The sequence below is a fragment of the Trichomycterus rosablanca genome, chromosome 12 (genome assembly GCF_030014385.1).
Source record: "Trichomycterus rosablanca isolate fTriRos1 chromosome 12, fTriRos1.hap1, whole genome shotgun sequence".
Taxonomy (NCBI): domain Eukaryota; kingdom Metazoa; phylum Chordata; class Actinopteri; order Siluriformes; family Trichomycteridae; genus Trichomycterus; species Trichomycterus rosablanca.
The window spans coordinates 12,224,940-12,244,210 of record NC_085999.1 but is presented as its reverse complement, the minus strand read 5'-3'; the positions used below and the strand labels follow the sequence as shown (position 1 = coordinate 12,244,210).

The 19,271-nt window shown below is 35.7% G+C and overlaps 1 protein-coding gene across 2 annotated transcripts; it reads left to right on the top strand.

Annotated features, from left to right (window-relative positions):
• Window positions 1-3,262: 3,262 nt before the first annotated feature.
• LOC134324589 (uncharacterized) lies at window positions 3,263-18,537 on the top strand. Of its 2 annotated transcripts, none has more exons than XM_063006485.1 (6): window positions 3,263-3,560; window positions 7,033-7,074; window positions 11,080-11,406; window positions 13,102-13,310; window positions 14,937-14,984; window positions 15,214-16,567. In XM_063006485.1, exons 1-4 carry the CDS (start codon window positions 3,389-3,391, stop codon window positions 13,269-13,271), a joined length of 711 nt encoding a protein of 236 aa, XP_062862555.1. In that variant the 5' UTR covers window positions 3,263-3,388; the 3' UTR covers window positions 13,272-13,310; window positions 14,937-14,984; window positions 15,214-16,567. The 2 variants fall into 2 exon arrangements, 1 of the variants encoding a protein (XP_062862555.1); XR_010014193.1 differs by lacking the exons at window positions 3,263-3,560; window positions 7,033-7,074 and adding exons at window positions 7,189-7,271; window positions 17,958-18,537 and having other exon boundaries at window positions 15,214-16,985.
• The last annotated feature ends 734 nt before the right edge of the window (window positions 18,538-19,271 follow it).

Here is a 19,271-nt window from a genome sequence, read left to right as displayed (position 1 = left end):
CCATTGAACACAGATTTGTTCAGAATGTTCTCATGACATAGCTGTAAGTAAAAGAAAAAGGTAAGCGGAAATGAGAAAAACAAGTGGTTTCCTGTTGGCTTGCACTTGATTGCACATTTAAAGACTTGTGCAAACCAACCGGTCTGGTGTAGAGTCTGCAGCTTTCACACAGCGCTAATACATGATTCCAGTAGATCAAGAGACATTTAGATGATAGATTTGGGTTTAGTTATTGCTTATTGCAATGTTATTATTTGTCATAAATATTAACTTTCTTCTGTAAGAGCAGGGCACTCCTCACTGATTTGGACAAATAAACTAAATCAGACACTATTTATTTTGGGTTTCATCAGACTTAATTCACTGAAGCTCATGCCCCAGCACAATGTTGCTGTGCCCAATTAAAATTACAAACATTAAAAACCAAAGAAAACAACCAAGTTTTGGTTTCATCCTGTATTGCTGAGCAGAACTACAGGACATACCATGAATGAACTACCTGCTCTACATTTCCCATAATGCTCCAATGTCTTTCCAAAAGCTTGAACGGCTTTCAGTCAGAGCCAGTTTTAATTCACATGAATTAATAGACATATTAAAATACATATTTTTTAAAAAGTCAGTCACGCAGCAGACAAGGTAATGATAACTTGTAGCTACATGTTTGGGCTGACATTTTATTACCGTACAACCTTCCGAACATATTATAAAGCTAAAGCAAAGGCATTTATTACATTAGCATAAGTATTAGTTACGTTAGCACAGGCTTTATTTATGCTAACTAGTGAAAGGCGCATCGATAGCATAAGCTTACAAAATTAGCATCACGATATAGGCGATAACAAAACTAAAACAAAACTCGTTTCGCAAGCATGTAAAATCACAATTTTACAATAACATTTAAGAATAATAACTTCTAAGCATAATTTTAAATAAACGTACAATTCTAGATAACGTCATGTTAAATTAGGAGCTGTAAAAGATAACTACACGATTATCTCCATCCATTCACACCTAATGTGTCTATCAGGGAACGAAACGTGGATTCAGTTTTGGTAAATTGTGGTGCAAAATATTTTGTGTTCAAGAATGTGCAGCTAAACAGAATTTAACTAATTCATTAAAATGTTCTTCCTCATTCATGGCAGAGTAATGCCAGCTTTAGTGTCGAACTACTTCTTCTTTTTAAAAGGCGTTTTCCTGATGTACAGCTGTGACTCTATGACTGACTGGCAGGCAGAGAGTTACGGCTGTTCTCCTCTTAATTCCGAGTGTTCCCCAGAACAGGTAGTAAAGAAAAGTCACTGAGTGGGATTACCTGACTTTGGTGGAAGCACTTCACAACCTCAACGACAGTTTTACATTTTAAGTCTAGAGATAAAGGCATCTCATTGAATAGTAGTTAAGCAAACACACAAGTCAGGTAGGGTGTAGTTTTTGAGCACGTTCAAAATATGAGGAACTGATTAAGATTATGGCAGCCAACTGTGCCATCTAGTGGTTCTATAGAGTTGTAAAGTAAACATCTGCCAGTTCTCCACACAACTTTTTCATTTGGAATAAGATCACTCATCAGAATAAATCTTTCTTTTTTAAGAACTGGTTTCAAGCTAATATTCTACTAGTTTGTCAGCTGTTGAATACAGATAATAACTTTTTAAGTATTAATGAGCTTCGTCTCAAGTTTAACTGCCAAATCTCAGATAAAGAATACTTAATGGTTTTAGGATCAATATCTGACAAGAGTTTGTCTTTATTTAAAAACTACAGCACAAATCATTATATAGACATAAACACAATAAACAAACATTTGTTTCTGGGTGACATTGATATTATTAATGATAAATGTAGCAATAAAATGGTCCGATCCTTATTTAATTATTATTATACTCCTCCTTCTAAATCTTTATTGATCTCAATGTTTCCTAAATTAATATGGGAAGAGTGTACTTAAACTATATTGTATTACGAATAAAACTAAAGAAGTCTTTTTTAAGATTATACATAAGATTTATTCTGCTAAGGTTAATTTGGAAAGATTCAGACTGGATATAGATTATATTTGTTCTTTCTGTAATAGAGACAGAGAAACTATTGAGCATCTTTTTTTGAATGTCCCATTGTATCTATGTTTTGGTATGAGATGCTTCAGTTTTTGAATGAAAAACTTAAAATGAATTTGTCCTTGGAAATGCAAATTGTGTTATTACGTTTCTACAGAGATGGTACCCCTACAAATAGAAAATATGAGATTTATTTATTTTTGATATTTGGTAAATATTGAAATCGTTATTATAGTAGCATATTATATCTTTAAGCTTCCAACAATGCATAGCTTTAGTTGTTTTAAACAAATGATCTTTTAAATCAGACCAGAATTTACTTTGCATTGAAAGAATAAATGAATAACGGTCTCTTCAGCATCATTACAAAAGTACAAGAGCTCCCAATATTAACAAATTTGGAAACAACTGAGTTAATTTTGAAATGAACACCCTTAGCTTTATAAGGTATACAAAGCTATTGCGACAACAACCAGGCTCTCCAATTTATATCCTCTACATGAGTTGTCCAAAAAAATTTCCCACGAGCAACAGTTTTGTTTTGATTCTGAAGTATATAACGAATGTGTCTATTATCACACTTTTTACTATATATGCTTATTCCATTTAAAAGCAGTGATGACTGTGACTTAACATTACCCTCAGGTTTCATGAAACTCAAATAATTATTCACAAGCTGGACCAGGCCAAGGAATAGGAAATAGGAAAAGGAATAGGAAAATCATATTTAGTCATAAATTTTAGCATGGTGAGTGTGATAAAGCGTCTTCCCGGACTACCACAAAACAAGTAGGAAAGGACACTTTTTATGGGTAATGTCGGGCGAATGGTCAAAAGCACTTTTTGGCCACAACAATAGTAAAAAATAGTAAACAAAAAATTTCACCTAAGTCTCATTATCTGAAATATTATCACAGGCCTAGCAAAGCGTTCAGCCCTTTCCAGGGAAGAACCCCCTTTTAAACAGGTACCTCCTCCCCTAGGTCATACCATACCCCTTACCGGTAAAGACAAAATATATCAAAAATAAATATCGATTTCACAAAGCAACTAATATGGCGAAATGTTATGAGTTACAAACAATAATGAAAACCATTCAGTTAACGAGTTGCCATGGTGATGGTGGACGCTGGCGCATTTGGCTGCCGCTACCGTTACCGTATTTTACCGTATTTTATTGTATTTTTATCGTTTTTCGTTTTCATCTTTTTACACACCTTGTGGATCTATTTCTTTTATGTTACTTTTGATACTTTTATTTGTGCTTTTGATACTTTTTGTTCTTTCTACTGTACATCGCGTCTGCGGCCGGTGGTGAACGGTGGATGAGTTTTCCTGGGATCGGCACGATGTTGAACTATTCCGTTGACCAGCTGAGGAAGTTCAACAACTGCACTACTCCATCGTGTATTTCAGTCATCAAACAGCTTGGACTCCTTCGCCGGCCTCGTTATATTCACAGGGGCTCCCGGAGAAAGCTTGTTTATCTTCGAAACGGTAACGCTATTCCATCCTTCTGGTCAGCCGTGCGCACTGTCGCTCCGCAAACACGTCATCAGAGCGCTGCTGCCTTGCACACCAGTAGCGGTGTAGTCTCCATGACAACACTGTCCACGGAGTGGGATGGGAAACGCGGAGTGGACTTAGCAAATCTCCGTTCTCTTCCTCGTTCCTCACAGCCAACTACACAACAATACCACTTGAAAATGGCATTGCTTAATGTTCGTTCACTCAACACAAAAAGTACTGTACTCAGTGAATTTATATCTGACAGTGAACTAGACTTTTTCTGTCTCACTGAAACTTGGCATAAACCCTTGGATTATTTTACGTTAAATCAGACCACGCCAATGGGATACTCGTATATTGATGAACCTCGTATGGAAGGGCGAGGTGGTGGTGTTGCTGCAGTCTATAGGGATGATATTAAAATAACCACTTTGTCTTTTCCTGCTGCTCTTTCTTTTGAACACCTGGCTTTCAAGTTGTCAGGGCCTACTCCTCTGGTCACTGCTGTAGTTTATCGTCCGCCAAAGCCAAACGCTTCCTTTCTCTCTGACTTTTCAGATTTTTTAACCCAGCTTAGTGCCCTCTCATCCTCTGTACTGCTTATGGGTGATTTTAACATCCATATTGATGACAACAACTGTAAATTTGCCAGGGAATTTTTGGAATTGTTACAGTGTTTTAATTTCACACAACATATACATTTTCCAACTCATAAAAAAGGTCATACTCTTGACCTTGTCTGCTCTACTGGTGTCCTAGTTCATCAGCCGTCCAGCCATGACCTTACTGTCTCTGATCATTTGACAATCATCATGGACATTGAGGTCACTAGGCCCATCACTAGAGCTAAACGTAAAATATCCTTCAGGAATCTTCAATATATCTCTCCCTCTGCTTTCTCAGATTCTCTTGTTAAAAAGATGTCTTGTCTGTCCTGTACTGTCTAGTAATTCATCTGACCTTGTCGATTACTATAATGACATACTCGCCTCATGTCTTGATGAGCTGGCTCCTTTGAGAACCAAATTTGTTTCATTTAGTCATTCTGCACCATGGTACACAATTGAGCTTCACCAAATGAAATCCCGTAAACGCCAGCTTGAAAGACTTTATAAGAAAACCGGTCTAACAGTACATTATCAGATTTATTCTGATTATCTTCAACATTACAAAGACGCTCTTACGGCAGCCCGATCCACTTACTATTCCGAACTCATACATGCTGGATCAACAAATCCTAAGACTCTCTTTTCCACAATAAATAAACTTCTCAAACCAGTTGACAATACTACCAAGTCCTTTACAGTTGACAAGTGTAACTCTTACCTCTCATTTTTTCAAACAAAAGTTGAGAATATCCACAATTTTCTGACAGTTTCCCCTGTCATCTCTGTTTCTCCGCCTATCTCACCTCAATTTATTACCCAGCCTCTGTCTCAGTTCTCACCTGTGTCTCATTTGGACCTATCTGAGATCTTAACAGGGATGCGAAGCTCCACTTGTGTTTTGGATCCTGCTCCATCAAAACTTGTTAAGGGTTGTTTTCCAGTTATCTCATCACTTATCACAGAGATAATCAATTCCTCTCTTAGTTCTGGCTCAGTCCCTCAATCACTCAAATTGGCTGCTGTTACTCCCATACTTAAAAAACCTGGACTTGACTCTAACATTATGAGTAACTTTCGGCCCATTTCCAATCTTCCATTTCTGTCGAAAATACTGGAACGTGTTGTTGCCTCACAGCTCAAAGATCACCTAAATTCCAATAATCTATTTGAATCATTTCAGTCTGGTTTCCGCCCCCAGCACAGCACTGAGTCAGCCCTCCTCAAAGTCACAAATGACCTTCTTCTTTCCTCAGACTCTGGACAAATTAATATTCTCGTCCTCCTTGATCTTACTGCAGCTTTTGACACCATTAATCACTCCATTCTTCTGTCCCGCCTTGAATCCTCTGTCAACATCACTGGTACTGCCCTTTTGTGGTTAAGGTCATATCTCGTAAACAGACAACAGTTTGTTAATATCAACAATTGTAGTTCTGCCATTGCTCCACTGTCCCAAGGCGTTCCCCAAGGCTCAGTGTTAGGTCCCCTTTTGTTTATTCTTTATATGCTCCCCCTTGGTGACATCATACGTCGGCATGGTTTACATTTCCACTGCTATGCTGATGATATTCAGCTTTACATCTCCTCCAAATCCATTAATACTGAACTTCACTCCACTCTGACAAATTGCATCACTGAAATGAAATTGTGGATGAAAGCTAATTTCCTCAAATTAAACTGTGAAAAATCAGATATGATCATCGTAGGTCCTACAACCCTGGCAAAAACCACAAAAAATTTTCAAATTACCATTGATAATGACACTTTGTCTCCGTCTTCTAACATCCGAAATCTTGGTGTAATTTTTGATAGCAACCTCTCTTTTGACCGCCATGTAAATCACATCACCAAAACTGCTTTCTTTCATCTAAAAAACATAGCACGTCTACGTCCATCACTCTCCTTTTCTGCCGCCGAAACCTTGATTCATGCTTTTATTACATCCAGAATTGATTATTGCAATAGCATCCTTTATGGTACATCTAACAAAATCCTAAAAAAACTTCAGTATATCCAGAATTCAGCTGCTCGCCTCCTTACTCATACTCGCTCCCGTGATCATATTACACCTGTTCTACAAAAACTTCATTGGCTTCCCGTTGCTCAACGCATTCAATTCAAAATTCTTCTATTCACTCACAAAGCTCTCCATAATCAGGCCCCATCCTACCTCACCGACCTGCTCCATCAGCACATTCCCTCCCGTAGCCTTCGCTCTTCTGAGGCTAACCTACTGTCCATACCCTCTAGGACCAAGCACCGGACCTGGGGTGACAGGGCCTTTTCCATAGCTGCTCCATCTTTATGGAATGCTCTCCCCAAACACCTACGAGATTGTCCTGACCTGTCCAAATTCAAGTCACTTCTCAAAACTCATCTATTCAATATGGCATTTAACTTGTAACAACACGAAATAAATGCTTTTATTTTTGCTATTCTTTTTAATAGTTTTTATACTTAGATCACGACAGAAATGTGAAGTCCTAGATCCTAAAACTTGTAAAGTTTTCAGTTTCCTGATTGCATGTAAATCTGTCCTGTTTCTGTCTAATTTTAAGAAATTGTTCTATATTTGTTGTTCTCTCTCATAATTTAGCTAATTTTTAATGAACTGTCTTATGCTGCTCTCTTTGTTTTTATCTTAATTATTCTTGATGTTGATGTACTATTTTGATTTTGTACTATGATTTGATTTGTATGGTGTATGTACGTATTTGTTTTGATTATTTGTCTTATGTAAAGCGTCTTTGAGTATCTTGAAAAGCGCTATATAAATAAAATGTATTATTATTATTAACAACATTTCCAATATTTACAGCGTACGCTTATCTAACATTTATGTTCTTTTACAGGTTCTTCACCCCTCCCCTTGTACAGAGGATGGACTCACCCAGGTAAGTAAAGTGAAGGAGTTTTCCCATGTTGGCAGTGTGTCCAGGTATCTTACATCATTACAGTGGGAACAATAGTAGAGCTGTGATGACGTATGATGGCTGTTACGCCCTTTCTCAGAAACCGAAAGTTAGTTTTTGTACTAAAATGGCGAGCAGAGCTGTTGTCTTCTTAGCGTCCTTCATTGTTTTCAATGGAGGTAAGTTAAATATCCGACATGTAACATATTTACAGTTAATAATATTAATGTTATGATATTATAGTTACGGTGAGACACGTTTCTGATTTGTTGGTCGAGTAAACAAGTTTAGCAGAACTCGCTTGTGGGTGTGGACTGTGCTAATCCGCTCTGAGCGTTTGTATTCAATTTTGAATATAAAATAACATTAAAACGCCATATATGGATATTCACTTCATTGTGGACTTTTATATTAAACATATTTCAGAAGAACAACTTTGCAAACTTACACGGTCTAATTCTGCGCTTTTATACTGAGTGTGCGCAGTCACGTATTATTACTAACAGGGATGTAACGGTGCTCAGGGAAACGCGATTTGAATCGTTAATCATTTAAGATGAATCGATACTCACTTTAAACAGCAGAGGGCGCTGGCGCTGTATATTTTATTACAGAATAAGGGAAATGTGTAGCATTTATTTTGCATAGTTTGCAACTATCTAATAAATAAAAGGACATTTATTATTTAGATGAATTAAATATAAGCACAAATACAGTATTTTATTTTAAATAGAAGTAATAAAAGGAAACGTCATAATTTGTCTTCAATTTTATTTAAAAATCGTGAATTGTATCGCATCGTGGGTAGAGTGTATCGTTACACCCCTAATTACTAATAAACCGATTATAACAAACTGGAACTTTTTATCTTTACCACATTAAAAGAGTATATCAGGCGACTATCTACCTGAGCTGTATGGCTTGTGTGTGTGTGTGTGTGTGTGTGTGTGTGTGTGTGTGTGTGCGTGTGTGTGTGTGTGTGTGTGTGTGTGTGTGTGTGTGTGTGTGTGTATTAGCCAACATAAAGTAATCGAGAATAACATTTTTAATCTAAACTATGTTTTTTTGGGCTATGTTGGTGCCACTTTAAACTTGCGTCACTGTGGTAATTTGCGCTTCTTTAACGCAGCAATATTGCGTTTATCTTGCGGAGTTTTATATTGTGCGCATAACGCTGAGACGAGCGAGCGCAGCTACGATGCGGAGTGAGATGCGGGTTCTAAAACCGATGAAAAAAACACACAAGAAAAGCGAAAGAAAACTTCATATTTTCACAATGATTGGGAGGAATGTGGAGAGACACTTCAGTACGTGTTACAAAAACTTCCATGTACATCACAGAACATCGCAGCTTCTTTCAATCGTTTTTTTTTTGTTCATGATTGTTCAAAAAATGTTGCAAAGAAAGTGGTCAGTACAAACGGGTCATGATTTGAAGATGTGACTTTTCATGATTTCTTTAAAAAAATGGTACAGAAGTGATCATTTGTAAAAGAAAAAAAAATTCTTATTTTAATCAAAATGCTACAAATGTGCTAATTCAGAATCAGACTTTATTGGCCAAGTACAAATAGCATCCATGCATAACGCTTTGTACTCATGAGTCATTATAAACGTGATTTCAAAGCCTTGTCCAGCTGTTTACTGACGTTTGTCATGTTTAATAAGGGGGGAGGGGGACAAACTGCAGCAGTTTTACTGTTTTACAAGTTAGACAAGTTCACTAGTTTTGTTTCATTTAAAATCTTACTGATTTTGATGTGAAAGCCTGAAGAAAAAAAAAGCATGAGCACAAACATTTTGCAGGAGAATGTCAAGTAGCTCTCACAGTAAAGTGTTGAAAATAGATACAAACATACAATATTTTATAATTACAGCATCCTGGCCAAAACGCTGTGTAGGAAAGATCACCTTTAGTCAAGGAGTTATTTTCATGCAAGCATTTATACTTCAACCGTTGAGGTTTACAAATGAGGAATAATTTTGCTAGGTAATTAACATTACAAACTAATATATGTAGAAGGCTAAATATAATGCTCTATGATATAGAACAGCATACAAAAAATGATGAATAAATAGGAAAATGTTATAGAGTATATTGAATGCTTTATTTTTATTTCATTTATTCAGAGCAGAGTTTTGATCAGTTTTAAGTTAATATTTTTTATGATTATTTTATATATTGTTTGGTTATTAAAAAGCACGCACAATATGGCCTTGTTTTTGCCTGTTTTTCATTTATTTATGCAATTTGATAATTTGAGTTATATGATTAGATGTGTATTGATTGTGTTAACAAAAATAAATATATAAGTTAAATATCCTACTGTGTGTTTTTTTTTATTTATTTTTTTTATTATTAATAATTTTGGAGATGGGTGCCCTTTTTTTTGGCTTGAGCACCTGCCCCCAAAAATGTCTGTGCACGTGCCTGACTCTCTCTCTAACACACACTTTACACATTCATACCTGTAAACAATTAGCATGTGTAATTCACATTATGGGATAAAAGTGCAGAGTTCTGTGCCATATAAAAACTATAGATATATACTATATATAAAAAAGAAATAAAATGAATGTGAAAGACCAGTGTAAGCAGGGTTGCGAGTCATTATATAAGTTAAATAGGTCATTTGTAGATGAGCAAGCATCCAAAGATTAACAGTTCTGTAGTGTTCAATTGTTCATGAGAACAATGTAGTGTGGAAAAAAGCTTCTCTGTAGCCTGATCTTCCTTTTCAAAACTTCATTTCTGTGATTTGTACAGAGCTTTGAAGACTCTCACTGATAGTGGTTTAGATAGTCAAACTAGTGCTATTTATATGGACAACTGAGCGTCACTAGTTGTAGGCAAGCATAATTACTTATGAGGAACTAGACCTTACAAAAAACAAAAAAAAAGACAGACCTTTCTACACCAGGCATGAGTTGAATGTATAGTTTTCACTAACAGATTGTCATGTTATTAGAAAACCCATTTAAATGTATAAATAAATCAAAATTTTTTGTATTTTTTTAAAGCATGTCTTTTTCTCTACAGATACATTCAAATACCAGAACTGCTAGGATGTACATGTCCCATACAATTGCATGTAAAACTTTGACTCTTACTGTATGATTCGGGCGGCATGGTGGCTAAGTGAGTAGCACTGTTGCCTCACAGCAAGAAGGTCCTGTGTTCGATCCCCAGGTGGGGCGGTCCGGGTCCTTTCTGTGTGGAGTTTGTATGTTCTTCCTGTGTCCACATGGGTTTCCTCCGGGTGCTCCGGTTTCCTCCCACAGTCAAAAGACATGCAAGTGAGGTAAATTGGAGATACTAAATTGTCCAAGTCTGTGTTTAATATAACCTTGTGAACTGATGAACCTTGTGTAATGTAACGTTCCTGTCATGAATGTAACCAAAGTGTAAAACATGACGTTAAAATAGTAATAAACAAACAAACAAACTGTATGATTCAAAAACAGTAATAATAACCTTAGGGGTTTATTGTTACATTACCTTTAACAACTTTTTGTAATCATTTAGCAACTAACGACATTAACAGTTTAGTTGCAAATTATTCCCCTCCCCCAATTCTTTACTGATATTACACTTCGGCTGTACAGTCCAGGGTCTCAGTTGTTGTATATTGTGCTTGATAACGCTTCACATGTTTTAAAAGCAAGACTGGTCTGGACTGTAGGCAGGACAATCTAGCATCTACTCCTCATACTACAAAGCCATTCTGTTCTTCAACCCATTCTTGTTTTGTAAACAGCTGAGCCTAATTATGGCAGCATGTCCTGTGTAAGATGTAAAAAAAAACAGCATTCCTGGTCGTAATTTATCTTAACCTTTTGCATGTATTTAAATATCTTTATGTTTGTGCTTTTTGCTTTTTACCTATAGTCCCAATTTTTTTGGACTTGATTTAATACATTGTTTATTTAATTAACACATTTGCTACATAATAAAAATAAAATGCTTCTCATTTTGTGTTTCTCTAGGGTGTGGTGTGTTTTGTAACACTCCTGTGGACTGTGAAACTGGGAAATCGTGCACTTTCAATCCAGGAGTAACAAAACCTGAAACTATTGAATGGAAATACAGTAAAACTGTAGATAATGTGATAAAAGTGCTTGACTGGGATCCTCAGATTACAAAACCAAATAATACTTTTTGGTTTCCACGACTTGTAAATCGAGCAACACTTGACCCTAAAACTGCAGCGCTTACAATTCTACAGGTGAAGAAAGAAGACAGTGGTTTCTATACATGTGAAATCCAGATGAAGGGAGCGCTAACGTATTACCATTATAAAGTCGAAGTGTTTGGTAAGTGTGTTTTAGGATGCAGAAAATTGGAACATGAGCAGAAAATGTGTAGCTTTGGTAAAAGCTGTATACAATAATTCAATATAGGAGAGATTATTTAGCACCAGAAGAGACCCTGTAAGATATTTTCACACTGTTTTTGAAATTCTTCCAGGTATTTAATTACATTCATAAATGACAGTTCAGTCATTTCTTAGTGGGGAGAAAACTTAAAATCACAGGTCAAGTCTAAAAATAGTATCAGTATTTTTTTTTTTTTTTTTGGATCAGTTAAAAAAAAACTTTTAAGAGTGTGATGCATCAACTTCTCATGTGTTTCTACTACCATAAAGCAGTGCATTGTGAAGGTTAATAATAAGTGCCCAATAACACAATAATAAGTGCTCCTTGTAAACAATAGGAAATTGTTTTGCAGTTGTCACTTTTAGGTTTGTTCTTTATTATTTTTATTCTTATTATTGTACATCCTGGTTTCATAAAAACATAATATAGAAGACTATGATAGTCAGTATTTTACTGGACACAAGATTGTGTGTAAACATGTTATCAATGTAAACATGTAATCTCTGATTAAACTGTTCCTGCTGTGTATAATGTTTTTTTTACAGTTAAACAACTTCTCTGCTTTATCTAGGCCTGTATGAAACACAGCAACAGTTTTCATCCATGTTATTGGCTAGAAAACTGATTGAAAGCACATCAGCACACGTGCCATGCTGAAATCTGGCAAAAAAAAATTCCCAGAGCACCGACATCTCATGTTAAATTTTAGGCAATTTTCGGTACTGGAATTGTTGGAGACTTATACATAATCAATTAAGAATTATCTGATTACAAATACTTTATTTGAAAGTGCAGAAAGATTTTAGAATATATATAAAAAAAACCTGTGTTTTAAGAAAACTATGTTCCAAAACTAGTTGATCTAGAATGAAAAATACCTAAACCAGAGGGCAGTGATTTGTACATTTGTAGTCAATTGAAAGTACAAAAATGACATTATTTTATCTTCAACTTAATGTTGTGCAACCTAACTACAAATAATATTGAAACATCATTCCTTTACCTTATTTAACACTTAAATGGGGGCTAAGAAAACATTTTGCTATTTTTCTAGTATGAATATCAACATATTGGGCCTGAGTTGCTGTATTCTGTGCTTCATAACGTGCACTAATCAGGATGTAGCTTCCACTGTACATAGTCTTAACTTGCATTTGTAAATGCAGTGTTGAGCTGTTTATTGGTTTTTGTTGTTATTTAATACTCCCAAACCCACCTTGTGACATCAATCATATTAGCATGGGAGTTTTATATATCATCTAAGAATTTAAAGGTCATAGCCATTCAGTAGTGATTTTCAGCCTTTGGGCCCAGACATTTCTTCAGATTCTCTGTATCATTTGATGATATTATGCACTGTATATTGTTAAATACCCAAATATATATTTTTCCAAATTTATTCCTATTTAAACGAGTTATTTCTAATTTAATTTACAAAATTTGCTAATGCATTTTCTTTAACAAAACATGAATTTCTGAAACTTTGTGTAAGATTATCTCTTAATGAATACAAAATTACTCTTTGCTTTTTTTGACTGGTGTCATGAGTACATAGAAAGTTTTAGCTGTAAATCTGGTGTTTAAAGCTGTTATTACTGTGTAATAAAATAATGTATAATAATATACTTTCAGATCCTGTTCCAAAGCCAAAAGTTAAGTGTGTGCTAAATGGCCCAGTTGTAACAGCACTTTTGTGTTCAGTGGACCCTCAAGTACAGGCAACAATTGAATGGCAAATACCAAATGAAGGGAAAAGAGGGAGTGAGAGAATTGATATCCCTGAAGGACACTCAGAGGACTGAGCAATGAGTCAACAGATTTCACTCTGAAGACGTGTAAAGGTAATGCTTTTCTTAATAACGACAGGCTGTTTCTCTTTTAGTGTCAAATAAACAGGATAAAGCTCTTCTTTTATGGAAACTTAGTGATACAAGTATGTTTAATGCTGTTATATAAGTTATTAATGAAACTACATTTAACACAGTATAACCATTGTCTGCTTAAAGAATCTCAGTCTGAACATAGACTTGGTCCAGTTGTTGGTCCAGTTGTTGGTCCAATTGTTGAAATACTTTTCTTGATCCTCCTTCTTTTGATTGCTGGCTTCCTTGTTGCCTGTTTGTTCTAGAGAGGTATAGTGGTTTTCAGTTTTAAATATCTAAATTGTGTTTACCACATTTAATCCTGCAGTGTAGTTTTTGACTGTGAGCTTAACAAACAAGGTCACAACTCCTCCATGATATTAACATCAACCCTACTCTTATTTTTATTTAATATATAGATATAACAATTTCTCTTTTAAAGTTTGCAATTGAACATTTTTGCATCACTCAGATCACTCAGACAAACGTTTTTAAAATGCTCCAAAAAGTTTATTTAGAAAACATTTTGGCAAAACAATCTAACTGAAAGTACTTTGTTGGTGTAGCCACATTTAACTTGAAGTGTTAAAGAAATTATTTTAATAGATTAAGGAACTTTTTTTTTATCATGGCTGTGTTCACACTGCATATGAAACCACTGTGCCGTCCCAACTATTTAAATGACAATAAATTAGTTACATTTGTTAATTGTTTACATAATCTTAATGTATGATTCATTTAATCTGTAATGGTACAATGGTACAATAAGAGTAATAGTAGTAATAATATATATATATATATATATATATATATATATATATATTAGGGCTGTCGAAGTTAACGCGATAATAACGCATTAACGCGATCTCAATTTAACGTGATTAAAAAAAATAGTGCCGTTAACGCAAATTCTAGTTCATGTTGAGACTTGACTGGTAGAACCAACGTTTTAATGTCGGACTTGCCACCGTTGTTCATTTGCGGTTTGTTAAAATAATATAACTGAGCGTCGTAGGGATGCACTTGCATAATAAATAAATAAATACACGGTATATTCACAAGTTGTCAGGAGCAAAACACTTTATTAACTTAATCTGTTACGGCACTGAATACCGGAGTCAAGCACGCTAGTCCATGAACTATGGAAGCCCCAAAAGGGTCAAAACACACTCACTTCGTGTAGAAACGTCCACTTTTCACATTTCACTTAAAAAACCTTGTTTTCTATAACATTTACACAGATTTTATTTAATGCGATTAATCGCGATTAACTATATGAAATTCTGAGATTAATCGCGATTAAAATTTTTAATCGTTTGACAGCCCTAATATATATATATATATATATATATATATATATATATATATATATATATATATATATATATATATATATATATATATATATATTGTCTTTGCAGTAGTGTTTTTATGCTTAGATTTTCCATTTATTTATTGTTTATTATTGTTAGTAATGACCAGTTGTTTAATTACAGCAGTTTCATGTATTGGAATGCCTTTTGCAGTATCATATCTACCCACATCCTTAAGTTAATATCACACACTGTACGCTCCGTAACTTTTCCTTTCTTTTTGTGCAATTAGAATGAGTGCAATCTGTCCTACAAAAAGGCCGCTGCAGAGATGTTCCGAGTAAGTTATACACTTTGCTTGTTACACATATTAAATCAAATACACATCAGCAGTTACCTTGTAAGAGACATCCACACACTGGCCACTTTATTATTAGCATAAGTGAATAAGTGACCAAATTGTGTCAGGTGGTCTGGTTTAACTTTTTCTGAACAGCTGTAGTGTGAACTTGCTAAAAAGGATTATTGCTAAATTAACTTTCCTCTTTATTTTCCTGTTATTCCCTAAGACCCCACATCAAGAGTCTGCTTATCCTCAAAAAGTTTGACAACTCCAAAGGGAGCCCTAAAAGCTTTTCCCCCCAGCTGGCTAACATGCTGAGCCACAATTACAACATTTCTTCCCAACATTTACAACTTTTACCCTTGGAAGACTTTCCATTATGTCTCTAAACAGGTCACAATGCAGACCCATTTTGCTTACTCCTCCTGTGTTATCTTAACACCATTATAAACACATATGTAAGTTATATAAGTTTTTCTGTCTTTAACTAAAAATATGGTGTTAAGTATCAAGCCACACCGTTGGGGTATATCAGGATAAAGGAACATCTATATTGCATGCTTAAATTACACATATATAATGATTTCTGTATGTTAGACTTGTTTAATCCATGCATGATTTTAGATTTTGTTCTGTTATTGTGATATTAAAAGTTGTTTTTGAATAACTTTGTGAGCCAACTTGGTGTTTTCGTCAAAACTAAGGTTTGAAGACCACCTACAGGCCTCAATCGGTTAAACTGCATGGTGGGCGGAAACCTGTGCATCACGTGATCTTAAGGGAAGTTCAAACTCATTGGCTGTTAATTCCTGTGTCCTAGCCCCCTTCAGTTCATTTGAAAAGGTAGCGCAGCATTGGTAAAAAAGAAGTTAGAAGAGGAAAAGTTAGACAAAAAAAGCAGTGGTTAACAAAGAAAGCAGTTTGTAGTTAACTAAGAGGAGCTTTTACCATGTGAGAACGAAGGGAGCATGTGTTAGCATGTAGTCAACTCAGAAGGCAGCTCACTTAGAAGGATCCAGGAGTCAAACCCACCCAGTTCATTGTTCGTGCTTCGCAAGTTTGGTTTGAATGTAAATTGTTCTTATTCAGCCACATGTAGAGAGTTCAACTATTCATTGAATTGCAAGAAACGCGTGGACCCGTGATCCACATCTGGACATATAATCCATATAAGAAAAAGTAAGCCCTTCAGTCTGATCTGAACACCTTTGAACCAACTTTTGCTGTGCCGCGGTGCCTGGGAAAAGTTCTGCTGGCAGACAAAGTCATTTCTCCATAGGTCAGGGCCTGAAAAGAAACCAACATTGGGGGTGATTCAGCACCAGAGCCGTCTCTGCAGTCCTCCTTCAGCAGGAACACGTTTTCAGGTGCTCACGGTGAATGGTTGATTTCGCTACAATTTTTATTAGTTTTCGCTATTAATCGACTGCATACGCATTAATCAGGCTCTAAAATCTTTGGTTTCCACCTACCATTCAATTATACTTCTATCATTATCACTTAGTTATGCCATTTACTTATTAACTGTCATTGTATTTGTTATGTTTTATTAGTTTAATAAACATTATAATGATTTGAAACTTAGCGCTGTGGCTTTAATTACTTCGGTGAGAAAAGAATCAGTTTATGTACTCACTCCAACAGAAAGGGACTGATATGTTTTGAATTAGGTTCTCCGGCATGGTATCCTTAAAAGAGCCAGTGGTGCTCTGTATCTTGGCTATTAATTATATAATTAAATAATTAATTAATATTCTCTGTTTTTGCTTCTAAATTGCTTGGTCTCCTCTGTGCCAAAACGTCTTTTAAGTGTGGTGAATGGGAATGGCAACATTACAAAATGGTAAATGCTTTACTGTGCTAACTTTTTTTGGAATGTGTTGCAGGCCTGAAATGCAGGAATGGATGTTTATTAATAAATAAAATGAAGTTGACCAGACAAAACATGAAATATCTCGGGTTCATCCTGTCTGCAATTAAATTAAAGTCAAAGTAAATGTAAGAAACTCTGTATTTTTTATTATTTGCATTTTCCATGCTGTCCCAACTTTTTCTGATTTGGGGTTGTTTATGCAGAATTATTTAGCACAAGTGTAATGTCACTCTCAAAAATAGAAGTACTAAAATGTATCTAGGGTTGCACTCTGAAGGGAAAGTTTTTTTTTTTACCTTTAATACATAGTGGGGGCCAAAAGTTAAAATTTTTTTGCCTTTTTGTCAATGTCACACATATATTTAGCCTAACATCTAGTGAAAGAATCAGTACAAAAAATTCTAACCTGAATTATAAATCCTTATTCTAATTTCTTAGTATTTGAAACATTCCACCATTTGTTGTATTAATTTATGTCGTATCAGAATTTTCTGTGTAATATTATGGTGTTGTGTATAGAATTAAGTGAAATAATACAACAAGACGTCTCGGTAAACAGAGAAAGAAGATTCCCGGCACAAATAGACATCATTTTGGGTTTAAATGAAAAACATCTTGTTCTCCTGATAAATATCCATGTGCATGAATGACCCGGAGGAAACCCACACAGACACATGCAAACTCCACACAGAAAGGACCCAGACTGCCCCACCTGGGGATCAAACCAGGATCTTCTTGCTGAAAGGCATCAGTGCTACTCACTTAGCCACTGTGCCACCCAATGCTAGTTCCAGGGTTATTTCAGATGTATTCATACAGTATCTTGTAGCTTTCTGGTGAGAATGACCTCTGTACAGCTGTTTAGGGACAGATGTAGAAAAGTCTGTGCAAATGCTTAAGAGATTGTCTGTGTATAATTATAAGCACTCTCAGTATTTGCCTGGATCTGAGCCTCTTTGCTTTGTTGACAGTACCAGTATTCTTAGTACATTTTTTTGGATGGCAAAAGAAGAGGCATAGCGGTTGTTAAAGATTCCACGATGATAAATCTCAGCAAGTTCCTGGTCTGTATCACAATCCAACCTTTTCTGTTTCAGGTTGAGTTTGAAATCCATGGATGTATGTTTAGGATTTACCACTCTTAGCCTGTTCCACCCACCCTAAATCCCAACAAGACGATGCACAAAGCCATGTAACTCCAGTGTATACACTCCAGTAAGATATGGGATTACAGTATTGTGCAACTTTCCCTGATATGACATCTTCAGAGGATCTTTCTGGTGATACAACACGGCAAGTCTTGACCAGCCCAGTAATTGGAACCGTCCTCTCAAACCAACTGTTTATGTAAAGTAGGAGCCAAAGTACTGTTCTGGTACAGTGGTAGCCACAGCAGACCATGCTCCTCAAGCACAAGATCCCTTCCTCAGTAGACAGGAGTTACACCTCATGGCAGCAAGGGGGTGCCAGGTCCCCACAGGAGCAGTGTGAGGTAGAGAAAGTGGCAGTAACACAGGCAACAACACAAGTAGAACTACAATAGTTCATCATTTTGAATGTAGAATTTAAACAGTATCAGTGGAAAACAATTACAAGTGCTAACTAAACATTCTTACCATGAAAGAAATGCACTCAGCATATTAATGTTCTGTAGTTATAATAAGATGATACAATTTTACTTTTTTCCTGGGACCTTAATTATTTTGTAAACAAACATTACACACAGATCCAGATGTGCAGTTTAAAATAGTCAGTATCCCAGATTATGGTTTACGTGCATAGTAGTTTATTATTTAAATAAAATAATGCACCAATGCATCAAGTTTTCCTGCTTCGGTTAGAACAGCAGAGCTCACGGTAACACTGCGCATGAGCTTTAAGGGCGTGTAAGGGTGCATTTTAAATCACCACTGATCCTGGGCATCAGTCTCACTTTCATTTAACTGTCGGCTGGTGGAATACACCTAAATTTTTTAACCAACTGTGTTTACCACACAATGATTTATTTGTATGTAATCGGTTAACTGTTCAATTATTAACATTCGTAGCTTGATGAAATTGTTGCTAGTACCACATTAATGTGTATACATTCATAAGAAGTTGCCATAAGGCCTAAATCGAGCATAAACAACTTCTTAGTGTCAGAGTGGTGTGCAGAGACACCGTTTGAAGTACACTGTAAATCACAGCAAAGCTGGTTTGTGTATTAGGATTTTAAGATCATGTTCTACACTTTTACTGATTACATTCCTGTCAGGACGGGTATTTACAGGTTACACATGATTCATCAGTGTCAAACGCAATCAGGGCCAATTTTGTATTTCCAGTTCACCTAACTTACAAGTCTTTGGATTGTGGAAAGAAACTGGAGCTCCCCAAGGAAACCCACGAAAGCAAGGTGCACTCCAACT

Bases quoted from the DNA above. Each gene is read 5' to 3' on its own strand.
- LOC134324589 (XM_063006485.1), top strand. From the start codon at position 3,389: ATGAGTTTTCCTGGGATCGGCACGATGTTGAACTATTCCGTTGACCAG. The intron at 3,561-7,032 runs GTAACGCTATTC...GTTCTTTTACAG, and splicing joins GCTTGTTTATCTTCGAAACG to GTTCTTCACCCCTCCCCTTG. The intron at 7,075-11,079 runs GTAAGTAAAGTG...GTGTTTCTCTAG, and splicing joins CAGAGGATGGACTCACCCAG to GGTGTGGTGTGTTTTGTAAC.